This window comes from Primulina huaijiensis, chromosome 4 (assembly GCF_012295235.1).
Source record: "Primulina huaijiensis isolate GDHJ02 chromosome 4, ASM1229523v2, whole genome shotgun sequence".
In the NCBI taxonomy this organism is placed as follows: domain Eukaryota; kingdom Viridiplantae; phylum Streptophyta; class Magnoliopsida; order Lamiales; family Gesneriaceae; genus Primulina; species Primulina huaijiensis.
The window spans coordinates 21,189,795-21,211,845 of record NC_133309.1 but is presented as its reverse complement, the minus strand read 5'-3'; the positions used below and the strand labels follow the sequence as shown (position 1 = coordinate 21,211,845).

The following is a 22,051-nucleotide window of genomic DNA, read 5'->3' as shown; positions in this document are numbered from 1 at the left end:
AAGAGATCATTATAGCATTCCGTCTTACTATGTTAAAATAGTATAGATATTATTTCACTCAAAATCAAAAAGTGAATGAATTAAAGCTTATTAAATTGACAAAAAGGAAAAAGGTAATGATTGGTTGCGTGATATCTGCGGCCCTCGATGTGCTTTTGCTTTTCCTTTTGTTTCGGTATATTATTATTAAATTAATATTATTAGTCTATTTTTTTATTATAAAATAATAACGATAATGGGGCAATAGGGGTCGGATATATGTAGGTGTGGGTAAGGTATATCGTATCGAACTACGATACCGTATATCGTACCGTAAATATCAGTATGAAATTTTTTCATATCGATACCGGAAATTCGAATTTTCGATATGAAAAAAGTTCATACCGGATACCGTATCGACACCGAAAATTTTGTCGGTATATTGAAAAAATATTATTTTTTATGCTAAAAATATTAATTTTTATTATGAATATGGGTAGGTTTGACCCGTCTCACAGATTAAGATCCGTGAGACGGTCTCACATGAGATCCACTCTGCAAATTGTTGTATATATAATATTTTCTTTCGTTCATACAGAAAGTTTGAAAAGTATTTAGGAATTCATTCCTTTCAATTCTATCTTGTTTAAACTGTTTTCATGTAACTTTTTGTATAAACTTACAACTTGATTTTGTCATCACTAAAAAGGAAGAAATTGTTAGAGTACTTTTAGGGAGCGTTTGATACGTAGATAGGATAATTAAAACATGTCTAATATAAGTGATAAATAGATGATAAATAAATATTGTGATAATTTATAATATGTTTGGTTTGCATGACTGTGAAATAATAATATAATATGTAATATGCTTGGTGTAGTTGATAAAGAAATATTGTATTTGTAAATTTGTTCAAATACCCAAAATAACCTGGAATAAAAAATTACAAAATTAATATCATACAAATGGGTTTTATTTCAAGTGACCCACAAATTTATAATCATGCAAATGAGCTTTCTCATATCTCAGCTGATTGAATACATATTTTAATGTATAATAATAATAATATTGTGAAATATAATTAATAATGTCCTTATAGCATTCTACCTAATTTTCATTAATATATTATGTTAACAAGAAGCATATAGTTAAAGTAAAAGATTATGAAATTAACATGTTTATTCAAGTTAATTCAATAAACACACAAAAGTATAGAATAAATCATAGAAAATTTAAATCGAATCAAATGAAGCAAAAATCTAGTAATTTTATTTAAATTTTTTTTGTGTCTACCTATAGAATTACCAAAGTTGAACTACAATTTTTATATTAGAACAAAATATGTAACCTGATTCTTGAGTTTTTAATGTCAATCAGACTAAAATATGTAACCTGATTCTTGTAAATGAAACTTGATAACTTACATATTGTCAATCACACTATAATATATTCCAAAATATTTCTTAGGAATAACATGGCAAAATATTTCTTAAGAATAGCATGGCATGGTAGAAGACTAGTTACCAAAAGGCTATCACGAGCAATTAACAAATCAAACAGTGTTGAGAAGCCAACACATCAAAGAATTTTTGGTCTCATCAGGAAGACTGAACAATAGAAAACAAAATATTGTCGCTTTTCACTGTTGTAGAGTTTTATTGGAAAAATGGTATATGTGTAAAGAAAATTTCTTCATCCTTAATATTGTTTAGAATTGGATACACATCACGTGGGTGGCTAGGGATTTCTTCTCCTGCCAACTTACCTATTTATCACAAGCTCAAAGATTAAATTGGGCCAGTCAGTTAGTGAGAAGTACAAGTGATAAAAAAATGATTATGAGCCTTCTTATCTGTTAAACGAAACGCACCCTTAGCATCTTAAGTTTTGGTTATTAACAAATAATATCGAGTTGTTTCATGATCCAACCATTCTTTTAGTTGTAATTTTAGGTTTTCGGACCGCTGGATCATTTCAAGTTGTTCACGCTAGAAACGCAGCCGCATTATCTCTGAACTCTAGCCCCAAGATATCATTTGTCAATTTGACCGGATCAAAGTACTATATGTAGGACACGTGTTCAAACTGTTTAACTCCAACTGCACTACAAATGGCCAAATATAGTAAATTCAAAAAAGATACTACAAGTCAAGTCGTTTCTGATAAAGTACGATGACACAATATTCCATCAACTCCGAATGATACAACCCAAGTCAATCAACTTTCCATAGGCTACTGGAGCTAAACACGGGAAAGGCAAATGGACATTAAATGACATTATTACAGTGTATGATGACATTAAATGACATCAATTGACCATTGGAGTTTTTCTTCTATGTATATACAGAGTTCAAAGAGAAGAAAAAACTGAACTTTTTGATTATTTTCTTAAGCCTGATACTTCTAAGATCCACAAGCATCTTAAGCTTTTATATTTCAAGTTGCTCACATAGCACATATCTATCAGAATATATCAGATATTCAATTATCAATTTGTGATACCTTGTCCAAGAATGAATGAGATTCCAAGACTGTGTAAGTATGAAACTATACGGTGGAGAAAATTAAATAGGTACTACTCATATAAACAAGGTATATCTTCTTTTCGTGAGCTCATCACTTAAAAAAACTCTAAAGTTAAGCGCGCTTGACTTAAGACAATTATGAGATGACTGACCACCTGAGAAGTTTCTCAGGATACTTGTGAGTGAGGGCATAAACACGCTGAAAAGATCCGTGTTAATACAGTGGGACAGTCGTTGAATTTGGGCGTTACAAAGTGAGACAGTCACCGGTAGGCACATCGAGAAATAAGTGTTATACGAGGCAAACTGCTACGTGGTGTGGGAGCCACCTATTGAACATACAGGAAAAATTTCTACACACACGGGATCCGCTTCTTGAACCTGTATGACCACCTCTAGATCCCCGGCACTAGAGGATTGATGAGATAGCCACGACGAGGACATTACATTCTGAAGGAGATGGTGATTGTAATACCTTGTCCAAGAATGAATGAGATTCCAAGATTGTGCAAGTATGAGACTGTATAGTTGAGTATGAATTAAAAGATTTGATAGTTACTACTTGTATAATCAAGATGTATCTTGTTTTCGGGAGCTCATCACATAAGATTTCAAAAATTAAACGTGCTTAATTTGGGGCAATTCTTGGATGAATAATCCCTTGAGAATTTTTTCAAAGAGCGTGTGAGTGAGGACATAATGACGCTAGAAAGTTCTATGTTGATATAGTTGGGATAGTCGTCGAATTTGGGGCATTACAAATTTGTGCTACAATACCAACAAGCTGTGAAGCTAACCATTGGGTTATTTTGTAATATTTTTCGGTTAACCGATGATTATTAAACTTTCATATCTTGCAAAGTGATTATTAAGAGTTTCATTTTAGGCACTGATAAGTCATAACTGAAGTAGGCTGTCACAAAAGATGACGTATGATTGTTATCTCCAAACATCCATAAAATATTCATCTCATTTCATTATAGACTTTACATTCTTGTGTATTATTTTCAAGTCATTTCTTGTTAACTGCTAATTGCATTTTATAGATTATAATTAGTCAAGCCAGACCGTTCTCGCACTTATTTACTTTTTCAGTTGTCCGACAAAGCTAGACGTTCGAGAACATTTCTTAACAGCCTAAAAATTGTTAGAACGGATAAAATTTTCTAGAATTTTTAAAAAAAGATTTATTTTTCTCCACTAAATTCTAATATGATCCCAACATCTTCCCACGACAACTTAAAGCACTGACCCTTTCAGATTTGCACCTCATATCGACCCAACATTAATAACCAATGGTTTCATTTCCTTATGCACAACATGTTATAGCATCATAGTAGAGGACCTTGTGATTAAAATGGATAGGCTACATTTTTCTGATCCTAGAATTTTCAATAAATTTTTGTAATTGCTCTCTTTGAAGTTTTTCATCGAGTTTCCCTCTTTTGTGGTGTATTTTTTCTCCACCGCGACATTTTAAGTCTTCCATTTGTTGGGAATGTAACCAAAATTTCACATTAGAAGATCAAGAGGAAAATCATTAGTTAATAAAGATGGAATTATATCTCTATTGGTATGAGGCCTTTTTGGTAAAGTCCAAAAGTAAATCCATACAAGTTTAGGCTCAAAGTGGACAATATCATATCATTGTGGAAATGTATGACTTCCATTTAATAATAAGTGATATCAGAGTCATGATCTAGATTGAGCCATGTGGATAGAATCCTTGGAAACTTAAACAAATGAGATTAGGGTTCCCGGTAAAAATCCTTGATAAGCTCTCGAGGTGGGTGATGTTTCTGGTATTTCATGTAAGACGTGTGCCCCAACGCGATAAAGAGGACTAACCTCAAATGGAGGATTGACAAAGCTTGAGGAGAGGCTCGGACCATGTTAATAATTGTGGAATTCGTTTGAGGGAAAGATTTTTTATAATGCAACCAAAGTCCCACGTTAGAAGATCAAGAGGAGGAAGATTATGTTTAATATATAAGATGAAATGATATCTCTATGGGTATAGAGACATTTTGGGTAAAGTCCAAAAGCAAATCCATGAGAGCTTAGACTCAAAATAGACAATATCATATCATTATGAAAATATGTGACTTCCATATCATAACATCATTAAATAACAAAACATCAAGAAATATGAATATAGAGAAAAAATAAAGAAAAATTTTGTGTGTTATCAAAATTTATATTTTACATAATAAATTCAAGATTAGAAATTAATTATATTATGATAATTTTCTAAGATACTATATTTTCAATTAAATTTTGAGTATTCCTATACAATTTTATCTATGACCCCACCAAAAGTTTGATACAACAACTCTTATGAGATCATATGAGTCAATTTGTTGATATGGATTTTCGACCCATCTAACTCATGAAAAATATTAATTTTTGTCAAACATATTATTTTTATTCTACGTACGGACCGAGTAGTCTCTTCTCGTCTCTTCTCGTAAATATATATATTCCTGAGAACTTTTTGATAACAAGCAACGAAAAAGCAGGGATGTATGTAAATTACATAAATTATCAAAATTTTCTCGTGGATATGGATTATAAGGATAATTTGGTAGATATGTATTATGTGGATAATTTGGTGGGTATGAAAAATATGGATAATGTAAAGCCCACATGCCTATATTTTTTGGGTTCTGCAATCGCAGCCATCATGACCGCCCATGCGACCCTACTCACAAAACTCCTCACATCTGGTTTTGGAGTACGTGCTTCCCCAGTTTCAAACTCAAGACTTCTGTCCAGACCATAAGTACTTGGATTAAAGAGATGTGTTTTGATGTTTGAAATAATTTGTGTAATGTCTGAGTACTTATAGATGAATATTTGATTTTTTTAATTAAAGTAGCAGTTGAAACAATTTTTTAATTTTTTTTAATAAAAACAACAGTTACTTTTTTATTTTAAAAATTAATTACTCATTAGTTGAATTAAATAAAGGGGTATTACATCTATGAGAGTGGACCACAAATGTCGGCCACTCCCACTCTCCTAACAATGTGATTGTACACACAAACCAACTTTTTAGTGTGTACTAAAAATTTTTAAAATTAGTATATATAATTGAATTTTAGCGCACAAAAGTGAAACTAAAAAATTATCACAATTCATTCACTACACATTCACTTGTCCGAACAAATTTACACCAAAATCAAACTTAAAACGGTCCCCACAACCAATGGCACGATATGTCGACTGCAAATTCAAACAATGCAGAAAAGTTCTCACAAATCTCATTAAATTTTCATCTCAAATAATGTCAATTATTGATCAAATCCTACTTCTTTACATCTTGTTATCCCTACATTCCCTAGCAAATGCTGCACCGGTAGGAGTCTGTTACGGCCATGGTCGTTGACTTCCTCATATCCAACAGAATTCCAAGAATCCGGCTGTTCAACCCCGTCTCCACACTAACCAATGGCACGATGTCGACTGTACTCCAATAGGTCGATCCTATCCAATATTTTCGCCCAAGTCCTGCCTAGTCAAGTTTGATATTTAGCCGTAGGCAACGAGGTTTACCTAAAGGACCCGTTCTACACTCCATACGTAGCACCCGCTATCCTCAACTTATACGAAGCGCTACAAACACTAGGCTTATAAGATGACACAATCAAGATTTCGTCGTGTCACGCCTCGAACATCCTGTCGAACTCATACCTTCCTTCGTCTTGTACTTTCAATCCTAATCTTATAAATTTATATGGTTCTTGCAGGTACCTTTTTTTAGATAGGTAAATAGTGAACAATATGTATTACTAGACTATGCTTTGTTTAGGTCATCCACGGTGGAGATAGACCAAAACCTTGCTCATACAAACATGTTTGATGCAAAAATCGATGAGTTTGTATACGCTTCCCCGTGGTGGTGAAGGAGACAGGGTGGCCGACGGGGGGAGGTGAGGTGGCGAGTACCGAAAATGCAAGATCTTGAAAGGCCTGGAGTTCGGGTAGAGGTGTTCTTTTTTTATCTGTTTGATGAGAATGGGAAGAGTGGGGAAGAGTGGGAAATGCATTTTGGCATTTTTAAAGTTTATGATATTAATTTCAATTGAAATCACATTATATATTTATGTTATATTGTGTAATTAGTTGGCTGAATTGGTTATATTATGTATTTTTTTAAAAAAAATTAAGCCAGATTTTTGAGATTTCTAGTCTTCATATATAATTTATATAGGGGTACATGCATAAATATAATGGTATAATAGTAAATTTTGTAAAAGAATTAGAATTATTTTACTCCATTAAACTTTCTTTTCTTTTTCTTTTCTCACATGTTGCTCAATAAAGAGTGATTCCGCGTGATTAGGTCCATCAAGATTAGGCTAAATCCAGAATCTGGACCCCTGGTCCATGTACGTTCCTATAAATACCAGGTTTGAGTATCCAATTCATTCATTCATGATATTGACTTTCAGCAGCACCCTTAGTTGCTCTCTCATTATACACACGGTCTCTGACTTGAGCGTCGGAGATGCTACACCGGGACACCCTCTCAGCCCCCTTCTAACGATCTCCTTTGTGATTTCAGGCTTAGAATAAATTAGAGGTCTGCACTCGGACTAGTATCACCTGCTGGAACGGAACCCTAAATTTTCAGTGAGTATCACTTGGCGCCATCTGTGAGAAGTTTGAGTTGAGACGTAGAGATGATAGGCCTGAGAAGGAGCAGAAGAACTAATTCAGTGTCGTCGCATCCTCAGATGAGACCCGAACAGCCTCTTCTTGAGGAGACAGGACGTGAACAACCTTGTCCTGAGACGAGGGCCGAACAACTTCGTCCCGATGAAAATGTGGGGAACTTGACCCTGGAACAATTGGGCCAATTCATTAACAAGACAGTAGATGAAGCCATGAAGAGGAACTAAGAATCTATGTTTGCCGAAGAACAGGCCACTCGCCATGAAAGAGAGGAGAATGAGGAGGACCGTCAGAGCAGGGTCGAAGAGACGCGACCTCTCCCTAGTGGGGAGAATCCAGAGATGGAGGAGATGTGGGGGGAGATAAGAATGTTGCGACATCAATTGAGAAACAGAACTCTAGCGCCCAAGAAAAAAGTCCTTTTTCCCCGCCATTTTGGAGGAAAGGCTTCCCCCAAGTTTTAGTCAATCAAGCGTGGGAGAGTATGATGGGCGTACTGACCCAGGAGAATACTTGGGAAGATTTGAGGATGAGGCTTTGTTACATCAGTACTCAGATGGAGTTAGGTGCGGGGTGTTCCTTGGCACGTTGGTGAGAACAGCCCAGCAGTGGAAACTTTGCTAGAATTTATTGAGCGTTTCAAAAATACAGAGCTGGAGATACCAGTGGCGACCCCTGATATTATGATAAGTGCCTTCACCCAAGGACTAAGAGGAGGAGAATTCTTCAAATCCCTAGTCAAGAAACCTCCGTTGAGCTATGATGATATTTTAGCTCGGGCAGAAAGGTATGTGAACTTAGAAGAGGCACAACGACACAAGAGGATGGAGCAGCGACTTGGGGGAAGTAGGGTTGAGGGGGCGGAGAGATGGGGTAGGAAGAGAGGTGTGGGTGAGAGAGAAGAGAATAAAGGTAGAGGTAGATGACAATTCTCATCCAGTGTTCCTCTGTAAAAGAATCGAGACAAGGTGATGGAGGTGAGAGAATCAAATTGGAAGTGGGGGAAATAGGAGAAGGTTGAGAGTGATGCTAGATTGCCTCTGATTGATAGACAAGAGAAAAGAAGGATAGAGAGAAAAGTTGGAGAATGCGCAGAGCGATGCTTTAACGAGGCCCTGAAATACTTACCACCTTAGAACATATTACTCTTGACATTATTGTTAATGTATTTCGTTTCTGAATTTTTCCTGCATAATCGGTTGAAAATAATAAAACCAAGTTCTTGTATTAAGTTCATGGACGTTGTTCTATTATGAGGATGACATGAGTTGAAGTTTACCTACTTGGGTTATGCTTAGTACGTAGAAGAGAAGATTTTGGGAGTTTCAAAATTTTGGGAGTTTCAAAATTAAATTTTCCTACTTGGGCTATGCCTAGTAGAAAAGAACAGATGATGAGAATGAAAATTAAATTTTCCTACTTAGGCTACGCCTAGTAGAGGAGAAGAGTTGGGGAAAAGAAAAAATAAATTTTACCTACTTAGAATGCTCCTAGTAGAGGAGAAAAGTTGATGAGAATAAATTAAATTTTACCTATTTAGACTATGTCTAGTAAAGGAGAAGAGGCGAGGAGATTAAAAATTAAATTTTCCTACTTAGACTACGCCTAGTAGAGTAGAAGAGTTGGGGAGAAGAAAAATTAAATTTTACATATTTAGGCTGCACCTAGTAGAAAAGAAGAGTTGATGAGGAAAAAATAAATTTTATCTACTTGGGCTATGCCAAGTAAAGGAGAAGAGATGAGGAGATTGAAAATTAAATTTTACCTACTTGAGCTTTTCTTAGTTGATGAGAAGAGTTGGGGAGATTGAAATTTATTATCTTCAAGCTAAGACATCGCTTAGCAAAAGAGTTAGAAGGTGAGAAGGTGGAAGTTTTATTTTTCTGCTAAGGCATCGCCTAACAGAGAAGTCAGGGGTGAGGAGATGAAACTTTTATTTTCCTGCTAAGGCATCGCCTAACAGAGGAATCAGGGGTTAGAAGGTGAAAATTTTATTTTCCTGCTTCGACTGGCAGAGGAGTCAGGGGTGACGATGTGAAACTTTTATTTTCCTGCTAAGGCATCGTCTAGCTGAGAAGTCAGGAGTGAGGAGGTGAAACTTTTAGTTTCCTACTTCGCCTGCAGAGGAGTCAGAGGTGAGGAGGTGAAACTTTTAATTTTCTACTAATGCATCGCCTAGCAGAGGAGTCATGAGGTGAGGAGGTGGAACTTTTTTTATCTGGACTGTTCCTAACAGAGGAGAAGTGGTGGGGAGATTGTAAATCACATTTTATCTACTTAGGATATGCCTAACAAAGAAGAGGAAGAGGTGGAAGCAAAAGTTTGATTTTATTAACTAACTCGAGCATGGCCGAAGAGAAAATGTGAGGAGAAGGAGAGAGTTCCGGTAAAATCTCCCTCTAGCTAATGAGCTTCAATAAGCTCATACCCCAGTGGTTCCAAAACGTCAGAGATAAGTTCAGAAGAAACAGTATATTAAAACGCAAAATACTAGATGAATAAAACCAAGGGAACGAGCAGGTGGTGGGCGGAGCGATTGGGCGCTCGAGGTTGCTCGGGCGTGGGATGGCGCAGCAGGGCGAGCGCTCGAGGAGGGCAGTGGCGTGAGGAGGGCGAGGGTGTGCGGGGGCACGCATGAGCAAGGGAGAGGGAGGGGCGAGGCTGCATGGGCTTAAGCTAGGGCACGACTGCGAAGCCGGTGGGCGAGGGCGAGAGGCGGACGAGCGAGGATGGGCGCTGGTGAGGAAGAAAGGCGAGGGTGCTAAGCTCGGAGGGGCGCACAGGGCGAGGCTGGGAGGCGCGTGCGGTGAGGGCAAGGCTGTGCTGGAGATGGCCGAGCGAGCATGCGAGGCATTAGGCGAGTGCGTCTGGGGGCACACGCAGGCAGTGGGCGAGGGCGTCTGGGAGGCGCACGCGATGATGGCAAGGCTGTGTGGGCGAGAAGGCTATGCTGGGCAAGAAGGCTGCAGGCGAGGGTGGTGAGGGGCAAGTAGACAAGGACGGGCGAGGAAGGCTAGCGCGTATGGGTGAAGGCGCACATTGCGAGCGGGCCGTATTGGGCGAGGCGGCTAGGGCAGGGTGGTGTTGGCGAGGGTGAGGGCTGGCGAGGACGAGCGAGGGTGTGCAAGAGCGTGGCTATGGGCGAGCGTGTGAAGCTGGTGGGTGTGGTTGTGCTAGGGCTAGCGCACAGGTGAGGCGTAGGCGGGGGAGAGTTGGTGAATGAAGTGAAGAGGAAATACTGTGTTGGGGAAATGAGGATTAAGTGGCCCTACACAGATCTGGCCCTTCAGAGTGGAAAGTTGATTTAATTTGCTTCCGAATTTTTGGAGACTAACGAGCAACATGAGAAAAATGCACAACTCACATATTGTAAACTGAGGACAACGAAATTAATCGAATTTCGAACCTGCGATTCAGTTTGACTTGGGAGGAGGAGACTGATGATACCCTATGACTAGGCCCATCAAAATTAGGCCCAATCCAAATTCTGGACCCTCGACCCATTCCGGCCTAGGTACGCTCCAATAAATACCAGGTTTGAGTGTCCAATTCATTCATTCACGATATTGACTTTCAGCAGCACCTTTAGTTGCTCTATCATTAGATACACAGTCTCTGACTTGAGCGTCGGAGGAGCTACGTCCCATCTCGGCCCCTTCTAATGTTCTCTTTTGTGATTTCAGGCTCAAAATAAATTCGACGTCTGCATTCGCACTAGTATCACCTGCTGGAACTGAACCTTAAATTTTCAATGCATATCAAAGAGAATTCAATGGTAATAAAGTTCAAGAATGATGATAAATATGCCTTAATCTTTTTGACCAAAATCAAGAGATCATATTCTTGGTTTAAATTTTAAATTTTAAATTCAATTACACTATTTAATTTTCTATTTGATAATTTTGTATGTAATAAGGATAAGAAAATTCAAAAACTCATAAAACTGCCTGTCTTTCGAGTAAAAATAATATAAATCTTCAAATAGATTTTAAAATGCAACTTTATTTTGCATATTAAATAAATTGTAGTTCAATAAATAAAAAAATGTGCTACTAGATACTTGATGAAACTTTTCTTTAAAGGCAAAAACTTATGTGAATATCTATAGGATTGATCAATCTCACAGATAAAGATTTGTGAGGCAGTCTCATAAGAGATCTACTCTTCTTTAAATTATTCTTCATATTAAAAAAATTTCTGAGCGTATCATAGCATAACTAAATATATGATCTTGTTTGCACAGAAAATTTTGCGCATGTCAGACATGAATCGTGCCAAAATTGTGAAATCTGACTTCTAAAAACAAAAAATGTGAATTATGAATCATTTATTATTTCTAACTCCATCGATAAACCACATAACTAAGAAATTAAATTTTAAAATTGAAGTAAACTAAAGAGGAAATTCATAAACAAAAGAATTTAATTATGATATTATAAACTGGATCTAATCTGAACAACGATGTTTATTTCCTTGGGCTAACATTTTTCAATTTTTTAGACAATTCAGAAGAACTCATTTCTTATAATTTACGGGTGTCAAAATCAGATATGACCCATCAACCCAAAAAAATCAAGTTTGAGTTTGAGATTATCGGGTTCGGGTCAGATCGGGTTGGAACCGATAGCTGACCCGAAAAAATTGATCGGGATGGGTTGGATTCGGGTAAACCCGGGTTGACCCGAAAATGTTATTTTTTAAAAAAAATATAATTAATAAATATTACCTATATTTTTATATATTGTATGTCTGAATAAATATTTATTGTATATTTATATCATAAAGTTTCATAATTTAATATTTATTTTGAATATTTTTTATTTTTTAAACAATTGTTTATTTGATTTAGTAAATATATTTTATTTTTCTACAATTAGACTTTCAAATTTAAATCGTATATATGAGGGAGATATTGTTATTATGTGTTTAAATTAAAATATTTTTTTTGAATTTTATTTAATTTTTTGAAAAAAAATGTTTTAAAAAAACGAAATCGGGTTGATCAGGTTTATTTGAGTTCAAGTTCGGGTTGAGTGGTTTCGGTGGCTCGGGTTCAGGTTGAGCAATTTTTTAATAGTAATATTGCTCAACCCGACCCAACTCACCCAACCCACCCGAATTAACATCCTTATTATAATTATTTTGATAAATATGAATTGAAATATAATTTTTTATACGTAATTTGGTATACACAATAAAAGTCATCTTCCCAAGAAATAAATATGAATATATATGTACACTTTCAAGTTTCATCTTACAAATACAACTCATAAATTTTTGTCCTCCACTATATTTTCAAAATATGTAAAATTAAAATCACCCCTTAGCTTGACGAATATTTTTTTCCCAACTTCCAAGTTTACTAAAAAAATTTATAAAAAAATTTAGATAAGATCGTTTGACTAGTCAATTTGTGATATCAATCTTCCATTTGATTGAAAATATAAAGAATATTATTAAAAATATTACTTTTCACTTCCAATATGAATATAATCAATTCGTCTAACAGAAAACATGCTCAGTAATATATACTCTAATTTTATTTAATAAAAAAATTTGACTTCGTATTAGGTAAAAAGTTCAAAAAAAAAAAGAAAATAGCAGGTATCTTATTGACCACTGATTAAAACCATACGATGTCGAAAATATTATTTCTCACTTCAAATATGAACATAATCAATTCATCTAACGGAAAACCTACTCAATTATTTATAATCTAATTTTTTTTATATTTAAAAAAAGATTTGACTAGGTATTAAGTAAAAAGTTAAAATAAAAAAAGAAAATGAAAATAGAAGACATCTAGACTATCGATTAAAATCTTATGATATGAAAAATATTATTTTTAACTTCAAATATTAACGTAATCAATTCATTTTATAGAAAATCTACTCAATCATTTATGCTCTAATTTTTTTTAAAAAAAGTTTTGTAAAAAGTTAAAATATAAAAAGAAAATAAAAAATAGAAGGCATGTTGACCATGGATTAAAACCATACGATGCCGTGTACGGCCCAGATTGATCAAAAACTTCTTCGCATTTCCAGTTAAACATATGATTTAAGCAAAGCATCAGCATCAGCGTCAGCGTCAGCGTCGTCAGCGTCAGCGTCAGCATCGTGGCACCGACTCCTCTCCGAGTCATCTCGATTTCTAATAATACTAAACAATAACTTACGGGTTAAGAATCTCAAAAGTCTCCTGCAAGAAAATCTAAAGCAATCCTTTTCTATTTATACCTGTTTCTGTCACAGGACTTGAGCGATCGATTTTCATTCAAGATTTTAGGTTTTTCGTTTTCTTGAAGTTTTGAAATCGGGAAAAACAATGGAGGTCCAAGAAAAGGGTGCAATGGGTGTTGATGAAGGGGATGCTAAACATGATCTTAAATCTATTTTATGCTCTGCAAACAGGGATTTCCTTATTCGGAACAACGGTGACCAGGTGATCCATTTCATTTGTTGTTAATATTCTTACAAGTTTATTTTCTTGCTCTTGAGCTTAAATTTTGTTTCCTCGGTTCGAAAATTACTAATGTTCTTTTTCCTCTTTTTTTGGTTGGGATTTCAACTTTAGCTTCTGGGAGTGTGCTATTTTGCGGAAAGATCTTTCTTTTTTCCCTTCTTTTTTTTTTCATTCAGTAGGTGTTTGAGTTCATCATAAATTGATTGAAATTGCTTAAATTTGATTCTTAATCATTTTTTTGTGATTTTATTCTTTTTGGGTTGAAATGAGGAATCTGTAAATGTGTTTTTTTTTTCCCTACTTTGTATGTGTTTGAGAAAGTGGAAGATTATGATGATGATCATGGTGACTATGATAATGGCTTGTTCAGTGATTTGTACTGTGTTTCTCTGTTTAGTCTCTTTTTAGCTGTCATTCATGGATTTTGGCATGAAAGGTAAAGAGACATAGGAGAATAGGAGATGATTGGATTGTGTCATAAAAAATCTTGTTTCAAATGTATTTTTGGTTCATGGATAATTTTCATATAGTTAGATTTTAAATTCATGGCTCCTAAATTTAAGCTTTTACTTGAATAATTCCAAGCTTTAACTCATTGACTCAAATCAAATTTCTCCGGCGAAATCGTATCTTTCAACCTCACAAGTGGTGCAATTGAATTGGTAAATTTGTCTTCATATATAGTGTTGGGAAGCAGTAACGTCTCTGCTAGGGGAGCGAGCAATTGAAATGTAAGCTTAGGTTGTTAAAATCTTGATTTCAAATTACTCGATCTAAATTCAGTCTAGAAGTTTATAGATGTATTAGTTGTTCATCTTACAGGCTGAAAGTTACTTAACACTTCATGATATTGACCAGGTTACAGTGGATAGTCTGAAAGGAAAGGTTGTTGGATTATATTTTTCTGCATCATGGTGTGGTCCGTGTCAACGATTCACTCCAAAACTGGTTGAGATGTATGATCAACTTGTTCCAGATAGCAAATTCGAGATTGTGTTCATCTCTGGTGATAAAGATAATGATTCATTTAGTTCATATTTCTTGAAAATGCCCTGGCTTGCTGTTCCGTTTTCCGAATCGGAGACTCGTGAGCAGTTGAATGGGTTGTTCTCTGTCAGGGGAATACCTCATTTCGCAATTCTGAACGAAAATGGAGAAGTATTGACTACTGAAGGAGTGAAAATTGTGAAAGAATACGGGGCAGAAGGATACCCTTTTGACCGTGAAACAATCGGAAAATTCAAGGAACAAGAAGAAGAAGCTAAGAGGAATCAGTCACTGCAATCTTTGCTTGTCTCCAGGGCTCGAGATTATGTGATAACTGCTGATGGGAAAAAGGTATGTATTTTACTTGTACATCCCACGGTAATGTGCGAATTAGATTTACTCATCACTATAATGAACTTTCTTGTCTGTGCGTTTGCAAGGTGCGTGTCTCTGAGCTCGAAGGTAAAACCATTGGCCTATATTTCTCTTTGGCCACGTTCAAAAATTGCGTTGCTTTTACTTCGAAGCTCGTTGAAGTATATAGGAGTTTGAAAGAAGCAAAAAAGGACTTTGAGATTGTTATGATACCCCTTGACAATGATGAACCATCGTTTAAAGAAGAGTTTGAACGAATGCCGTGGCTTTCACTCCCCTTACAGGACCAACTTTGTGAGAAACTAGTCCGTTATTTTGAGCTCAATTCCCTCCCCACTGTAGTCGTAATCGGGCCAGAGGGGAAAACTCTGCATTCCAATGTCACCGAAGCCATTGAGGAGCACGGCACAAAGGCGTATCCTTTCACACCCCAGAAATTCATCGAACTTCAAGAGATAGAGAAGGCGAAATTGGAAGCACAAACTCTTGAATCAATTCTGGTGTCAAAAGATTGTGATTTTGTGATCAGAAAAGACAGTGAAAAGGTATATTAATATGGTGTTCATTGTATTTGCCTCATTTCTCATGTTTTTCGATTTCCTATTTAATTTTTTTTTTTCTCATTTAGATTCCCGTGCATGATCTTGTTGGAAAAACTGTGCTTATTTACTTCTCGGCACATTGGTGTCCACCATGCCGTGCCTTCCTACCCAAGCTCATAGAATCTTATCAGAAGATCCAAGAAGAAGGCAAAGCACTTGAAGTGGTCTTCATCTCGAGTGACAGAGACCAGACTTCCTTCGACGAATTCTTCTCATCCATGCCATGGCTCGCTATCCCATTCGGTGATAAAAGGAAGGAGTCGTTGAGCCGCTTATTTAAGGTCCGTGGCATCCCCATGCTCGTTGCAATCGGGCCCACAGGCAAGACAATCACAACCAACGCTAGGGAACTTATCATGTGTCATGGTGCAGAAGCGTATCCCTTTACTGAAGAACGACTCAAAAAGATTGAAGAAGGGCACGAGAAAATGGCTGAGGGATGGCCCAAAAAGTTGAAATCTTCGCTACATGAGGACGAACTTGTGCTCACGAAACGTCCGTTCTTTAACTGCGACAGCTGCAACAAAGAGGGTCTGATATGGTCTTATTATTGTGAAGATTGTGACTTTGATTTGCATCCAAGATGTGCTTTTGATAGTGATCATGAGAAGAAGGGAAAAACAGTTGAAGTTGAACCGGAAAATTCAGATGTCGAAGAAAAGAAGGGTGGAGAGGGTTGGATTTGTGATGGAGACCAGTGTTCCAAGAAATAAACTTGCAGCTGCTATAAAATTTACAAAGGTATTTTTAAGGTTTAATAATGTGTGGTAATGATCAGAAAATTATAAATGATTGCTATTACGCACTTCATATTATAGTGTGTGATTGTTAACGCAACTTTGCTATATGTTATTGTGTGAGATCCAGCTGGAATGTTCGTTTTTGTCACATGTTCAAGTAGTATGTCGTCGTCCTTTTGATTATTTTGATCCGATTGCTGACGAGACTGGTCTCAAGGCAACAAATTTGGAGGGAAATCATCCTACTTCCAATGCTACCTAAATTTCATCAATTCAAAGAATTTAGGGGAGGGGCACATCATATCTGATAGGATTGATTGGGGGGACAAAAGTTGACTTATAATAACTCGTTTTTGAAATGTTCAAAAATGACTCGAGCATTAAGAAATTATATTCAGTTCTGTTCAATATGTGAGGTCACATGATTTGATTATGTGATTATGAATTGATATATTAAATTTTAAAATATATTAATAAATAGTCAATTAAATTTTAACGAAAAATATGGTCTCTTTCGTGATTTCAGGCCTAGAGTAAATTCGAGGTCTGCATTTGGACTAGTGTCACTTTCTGGAACCGGACCCTAAATTTTCAGTGAATATCACGAAACATCTTGACCATCAATTAAAATCATATGATGTCGTGTACACCAAAATTTAGTAAAGAGTTATTTGCATTCATCTCTCCTGCATTGAACGAATTTGACACTTATCTACCTTATATGTTATTATTCTTGCATTTGATAAAAGGATAAGTGTCAAATACAATAATTTTTACATTAGTTTTCAATTTTCAATTTATTTGATCCCAATTCTGATGTGATGTTTTACAAGTTAGCAATTTTGACGGACCGTCATCATTTTTCGTTGTCATACCATTATTTTTCAGCGTAACATCAACAATTGGACCAAAATAGTCTGAAATTAATCAAAATTTGAAAAATTAGTGAATCAAAACTTAAAATCTCCTTTCATAAATTAGTGAATAAACAAAACGACTCATCTCCACGCGAAGGCTCTCAAAAGTCTCCTTTCACAAGAAAATATAAATCAATATATCCTTTATATTTTTCCTAAATTCTTGCTTGAGATGATCATATAATAAGTTCAATTTTGAATATATAATATCAATGATTGTTATCTTTTTGTATCCCCTCATGGGTTATAGTTGATCATGCATGTGTTTACGTAGCATGTGGTATTTCTACGTAAATGTTTAACTTATTCTTGATACGTTTCAATAATTAATATTTGTATTAAAATTAACATTAAAAAGTCATTAGATAAGTCGTACGATAAACCATAATTTCATTATTTTAAGAAAAAAGTGATACGATAACAAGTTAAATATGATATATGATGTTTTACTATTTGATTTTTAGTCTTATTTTATATAAACCTTTGGTAGTTATTGCTGTTAAAACATTAATTTCAACCAATCAAATCAAGAGAACTAGAAAATAAGTATATAATACCTATCCAAAACAATAAGTATACATAGTATTCAGACTTAATATAATAATAATAATAATAAAAGATAAAAGTAGTGGAAAAATTATTATATAGAAGGTATAAAAAGTTATTTTAGTGCTTTGGAGCAAAGAGAGTAAGAATAAATATTGGTTAAATATATTTGTTTTTTTGTTATTTTGATTTTCGGTTCGGTTAAATTTCTATTTTATTTCATTTTTTTTACACTAAGGATGGAATGCTAGACTAACGTTAACGTAGCGCTCATGTGTGCATTTCACAAAAAAGAAAAATTGCTAAAATTGTCAAAATCGAAAGAGATAATACTAAGATTCAATTTTGATAACAAAGAAGACCAAAAATCCAAAATGAGGTCGATGTTAAAGTATACAAAAATGATATATTGTCGGGAAAAAAATTTAAGGTTGTGGTTTCAAGTGTTTAATAGTGTACCATATTCGATTTTTGGATAAATTTTGAGACTTTGATCGAACTAACATTTCGATGGGTTGTTCGTTGATATGGTTGATGAGATGTTATCGTTAGGGTAATATTATAATCATGGATCAAAAGGTTCATATATGAACAATATATAACTAATTAAATTAACTTTTAGAATAATGTTCTTAGAGTAGCTTGAACTCAACCAGTCGATATGATGTGTGGCCAAATCAAGAAATCCAAAACCAATGTGGCACTCAAATTATACATCATTAAAATTAAGGAAATTAGGTAATAAATATTTAAAATTTATACAAATTTTAAAATTATTATTATAGTATTAAAGATTGGGAATGTCTGCCCGAGGACTTTGCCATGTGCAACTAATTCAACTGCAATTCTTGAAACTATATAATAAGTAGGAGAACATGCAATGAAATCATGGAGATTTAATTACAGAGATATTCCCATGCACATTGTTCAAAGTGAAATGATCTCGGAAAATAATTTTTGACATTCTAATTTTAATGAGAATGTTACGTAAGTTGATATATTTTGGATTTCAATCATATAACTTGTCTAATTTTGGCTTTCATTCAATAACTTAGATTTTATTTTTGTTTTAGTCTTTTTCGTCTGAAATAACTAAATCTAATAGATGTTGTTTATTTGACATTGATGTTCTTCTTAGTTGCATATGTAACGAGAATAAAATATATATTACAGATATTAAAATATATCTAAACAAAAAATAAATAGAAACAACAAGCTTTTTTCCCTCTTGTTGTGAATATTGAGTTTCGATTTCTTTTTTTTCTTAGATAGAAGGATTTTAATATGTGTAACATATGTTTTATTTGTGTCATATGAGCCACATAGGAGATAATGATGTCAAATAATCAAATATTCGGTGAGTTTAATGGCTTTTAACAAAAAATGACCAAAACTAAAAAAATCTAAACTTTTAGATAAAAATCAAATTTTGACATGTTACAAGACTAAAATGCAAAATATGTCAATTTACAAGACTAAAATAACAATTTTCTCGATTTTAATATACTTCGAATTTTATCTCGGGCTTTAATAGGCGTAAAAAATTTCAGTTATTTTTTTACAGGGATCGATATGACAATTTTAATTACTATCACGTCCCAATTATACATGTTTCATTTACTTTTTCGGTTATCCCAAATATATAACTCTTTTTCCACCAATATTTTTTTTTCTTATTTTTTTTTACCAATTTAACCATATTAATTATGTTTTGAAAAAATTGCAAATATTTTTTGAATTAATTAAATAAAGATAAAATAGAAATTTTGTTTATAAATTTTGTTTTTCAAATTATTTTACGTGGAAATACAAAGGTTAAATATCGAAAGTAAAGTTTTAGATATCTTGTTTTTCTAATTATTTTCTCTTATTTTATACGAAAACATAAAATATAAAGAATAGCTCTCTTGTGAGACGGTCTCACGAATCTTTATCTGTGAGACGTGTCAACCCTACCAATATTCACAATAAAAAGTAATACTCTTAATATAAAAAATTATACTTTTTCATGGATGACCCAAATAAGAGATCTGTCTCACAAAATACGACATGTGAGAATGTCTCACATAAATTTTTGTCAAATATAAATAAACATTAGTTTGGGCGATTATATGAACTAAGAAATGTGTGTGAAAGAGGAGATAGTATGTCAATATGTTATCCAGATTTATTGGAATGGGAAACTGAATCTGAAATTGAATTCCATTAAATATGGTAGTTATTGGTAGTAAATGAGTGATAGTAATTTCTTTTGTACACATCACTGCGGAAATTGTACAGTCATTTTATTTATTTATTTATTTTTCAAATTGATAAGCCTTAGTATTGGAAAAATAAATGAATTTTTATTGTATAAAAATTAATAACAATCAATTTTTCCGTGAATTCATTAAATGGCTGAACTATTCAGAAGGTGAATCTTTGAGGTTTTGATTTGAAGATATTTAATTTTTATAATATTATAAAAAATTAACGCATAATGATAAACAAAAATGTATGATAAAGAAATTTTTTCGGAAGTAAAACATATTAAATTTTTGTGATCTAAAATATAACTTCTTACTCCTTATTTTATTATCCGGTGTCAATGTATTTCAAATTAAAGATGAAAAACATTGGCCGGGTGCAATAGAATTCTTACATTACAACATCCACATATATGTGTTTGAGTAGTGTCCAGAGAGCTAATTTGCAGCATGAACTTTACTAATTTTTATGTAAAAACAATCTTTATTTTAATAAAGATTTACGATTTTATCTAATTATGACATTTACTTTATATTTATACGCATGCAAATTGCATAGATAAAGTCTTTGAATATACTATAGGTACCATGAGGTATGTCTCTCAATGTAAGATCATGAAACTCATGGGGAAATGTATCATATATTTTAATCAGGTTCTTAGTCGAATTAGCCGCCTAAAATAAAGATAAAGATCGCTTGAGCTTGAAACTAGCATCTGTAATGTAAACGGCATGTTTCATCAGTAAGGATATAAAGATGTCAATTTATATTGATGTGTGATCATTTGATGATGCATTAAACAACTCTCCCTCGAACTGTCCAAGTCGTTATCAATAATCGAGTGAAATAGTCTGTAATTATGGTCGTACACCATTAGTGTAACGTCCGAAAAACCAACCTACGTAAACCACATGCATGCAAAATTGTTTTAATTGCATAATTGTTTTTTAATTGATTTTAAATGCTAGCATGATTTTTATTATATGATTAAATGTATAATTGCATGATTAAATGATAATATGACATGATTACATGAAATTAAGGATTTTACCCGAATATCGGTGGTTGGTCGATGACGGAGGAACGGAGACGATTAAGGTATTAAAGTTTTAAAATTTAAATTTTATTTCAGTCAAGAAAATATTTATTTTTAAATATTTTAAGAATTATTGCTTTTTAAGGTCAAATTTAAAGTAATTGGAGAGAGCAATGAATTTTATGTATTTTATTGGGAGATTTTTGAAAAGATGTATTTTTAAATCTTTTAATTTAAGGTCTAATAATTTTATTAACCTTAATGGGCTTAATTAATTAATTAAAAAGCTTGGCTTAATTAAGCCCATTAATTGAGTGTTTAGAAATTTTTTTAAATTCTTTTTAAAAGAGTTTTTACACACACCTAAAACACCAAAACACACACACACCGAAACCCACACACACAACACACGAATTTAAAAGAAAAAGAGAGCCTTGGCCGAAATTTCAAGGGATTTGGAAGGATGAAAGTTTTGATTTTTTTCTCGTTTGTTCTTCGACTTTCTTCCTCGTTTTTCCTTCCAACAACGATCATCCGACTCCCGGTTATCCCAAGGTGGGTTTTTGGAGGGGTTTTGACAAGAGAAAAGGGTAGAAAAAAAAATAGAAATCGTCCTCCGTTCGTCACCGACTTCCACTGCTACGGTATTCATATTTCAAGCGTTTTAAACGTAAAGGCACGTTTTCTAAACTCTTTTAACATCATACAAATCATATTATGCATGATTTAATTGTTTTTCGATGAAAAAAAAATAGGTGTTCGATTATTTTACGATGCGTTACGTATTTTTCAAAGTTTTAACGATTCTATGCTTGTTTTGAAATCGTTTTTGATTCCAACAGACACGCTGCCAATACATGATAAAATATGATTGATTATGATTAAAACATGATAAATTGATAGAAGGAAATAGGCTGGAACAACCGTGAAAAAAAAAAAAATAAAAAAAAGAGGG

General features: G+C 34.0%; 1 protein-coding gene and 1 pseudogene across 1 annotated transcript; both read left to right on the top strand.

Annotated features, from left to right (window-relative positions):
• Nucleotides 1-5,881: 5,881 nt before the first annotated feature.
• On the top strand, nucleotides 5,882-6,592 carry LOC140974969 (glucan endo-1,3-beta-glucosidase, acidic-like; annotated as a pseudogene).
• Nucleotides 6,593-13,288: 6,696 nt separating this feature from the next.
• On the top strand, nucleotides 13,289-16,533 carry LOC140975387 (probable nucleoredoxin 1). Its single transcript, XM_073439080.1, has 4 exons — nucleotides 13,289-13,625; nucleotides 14,505-14,984; nucleotides 15,074-15,553; nucleotides 15,637-16,533. Exons 1-4 carry the CDS (start codon nucleotides 13,509-13,511, stop codon nucleotides 16,321-16,323), a joined length of 1,764 nt encoding a protein of 587 aa, XP_073295181.1. The 5' UTR covers nucleotides 13,289-13,508; the 3' UTR covers nucleotides 16,324-16,533.
• Nucleotides 16,534-22,051: the final 5,518 nt, after the last annotated feature.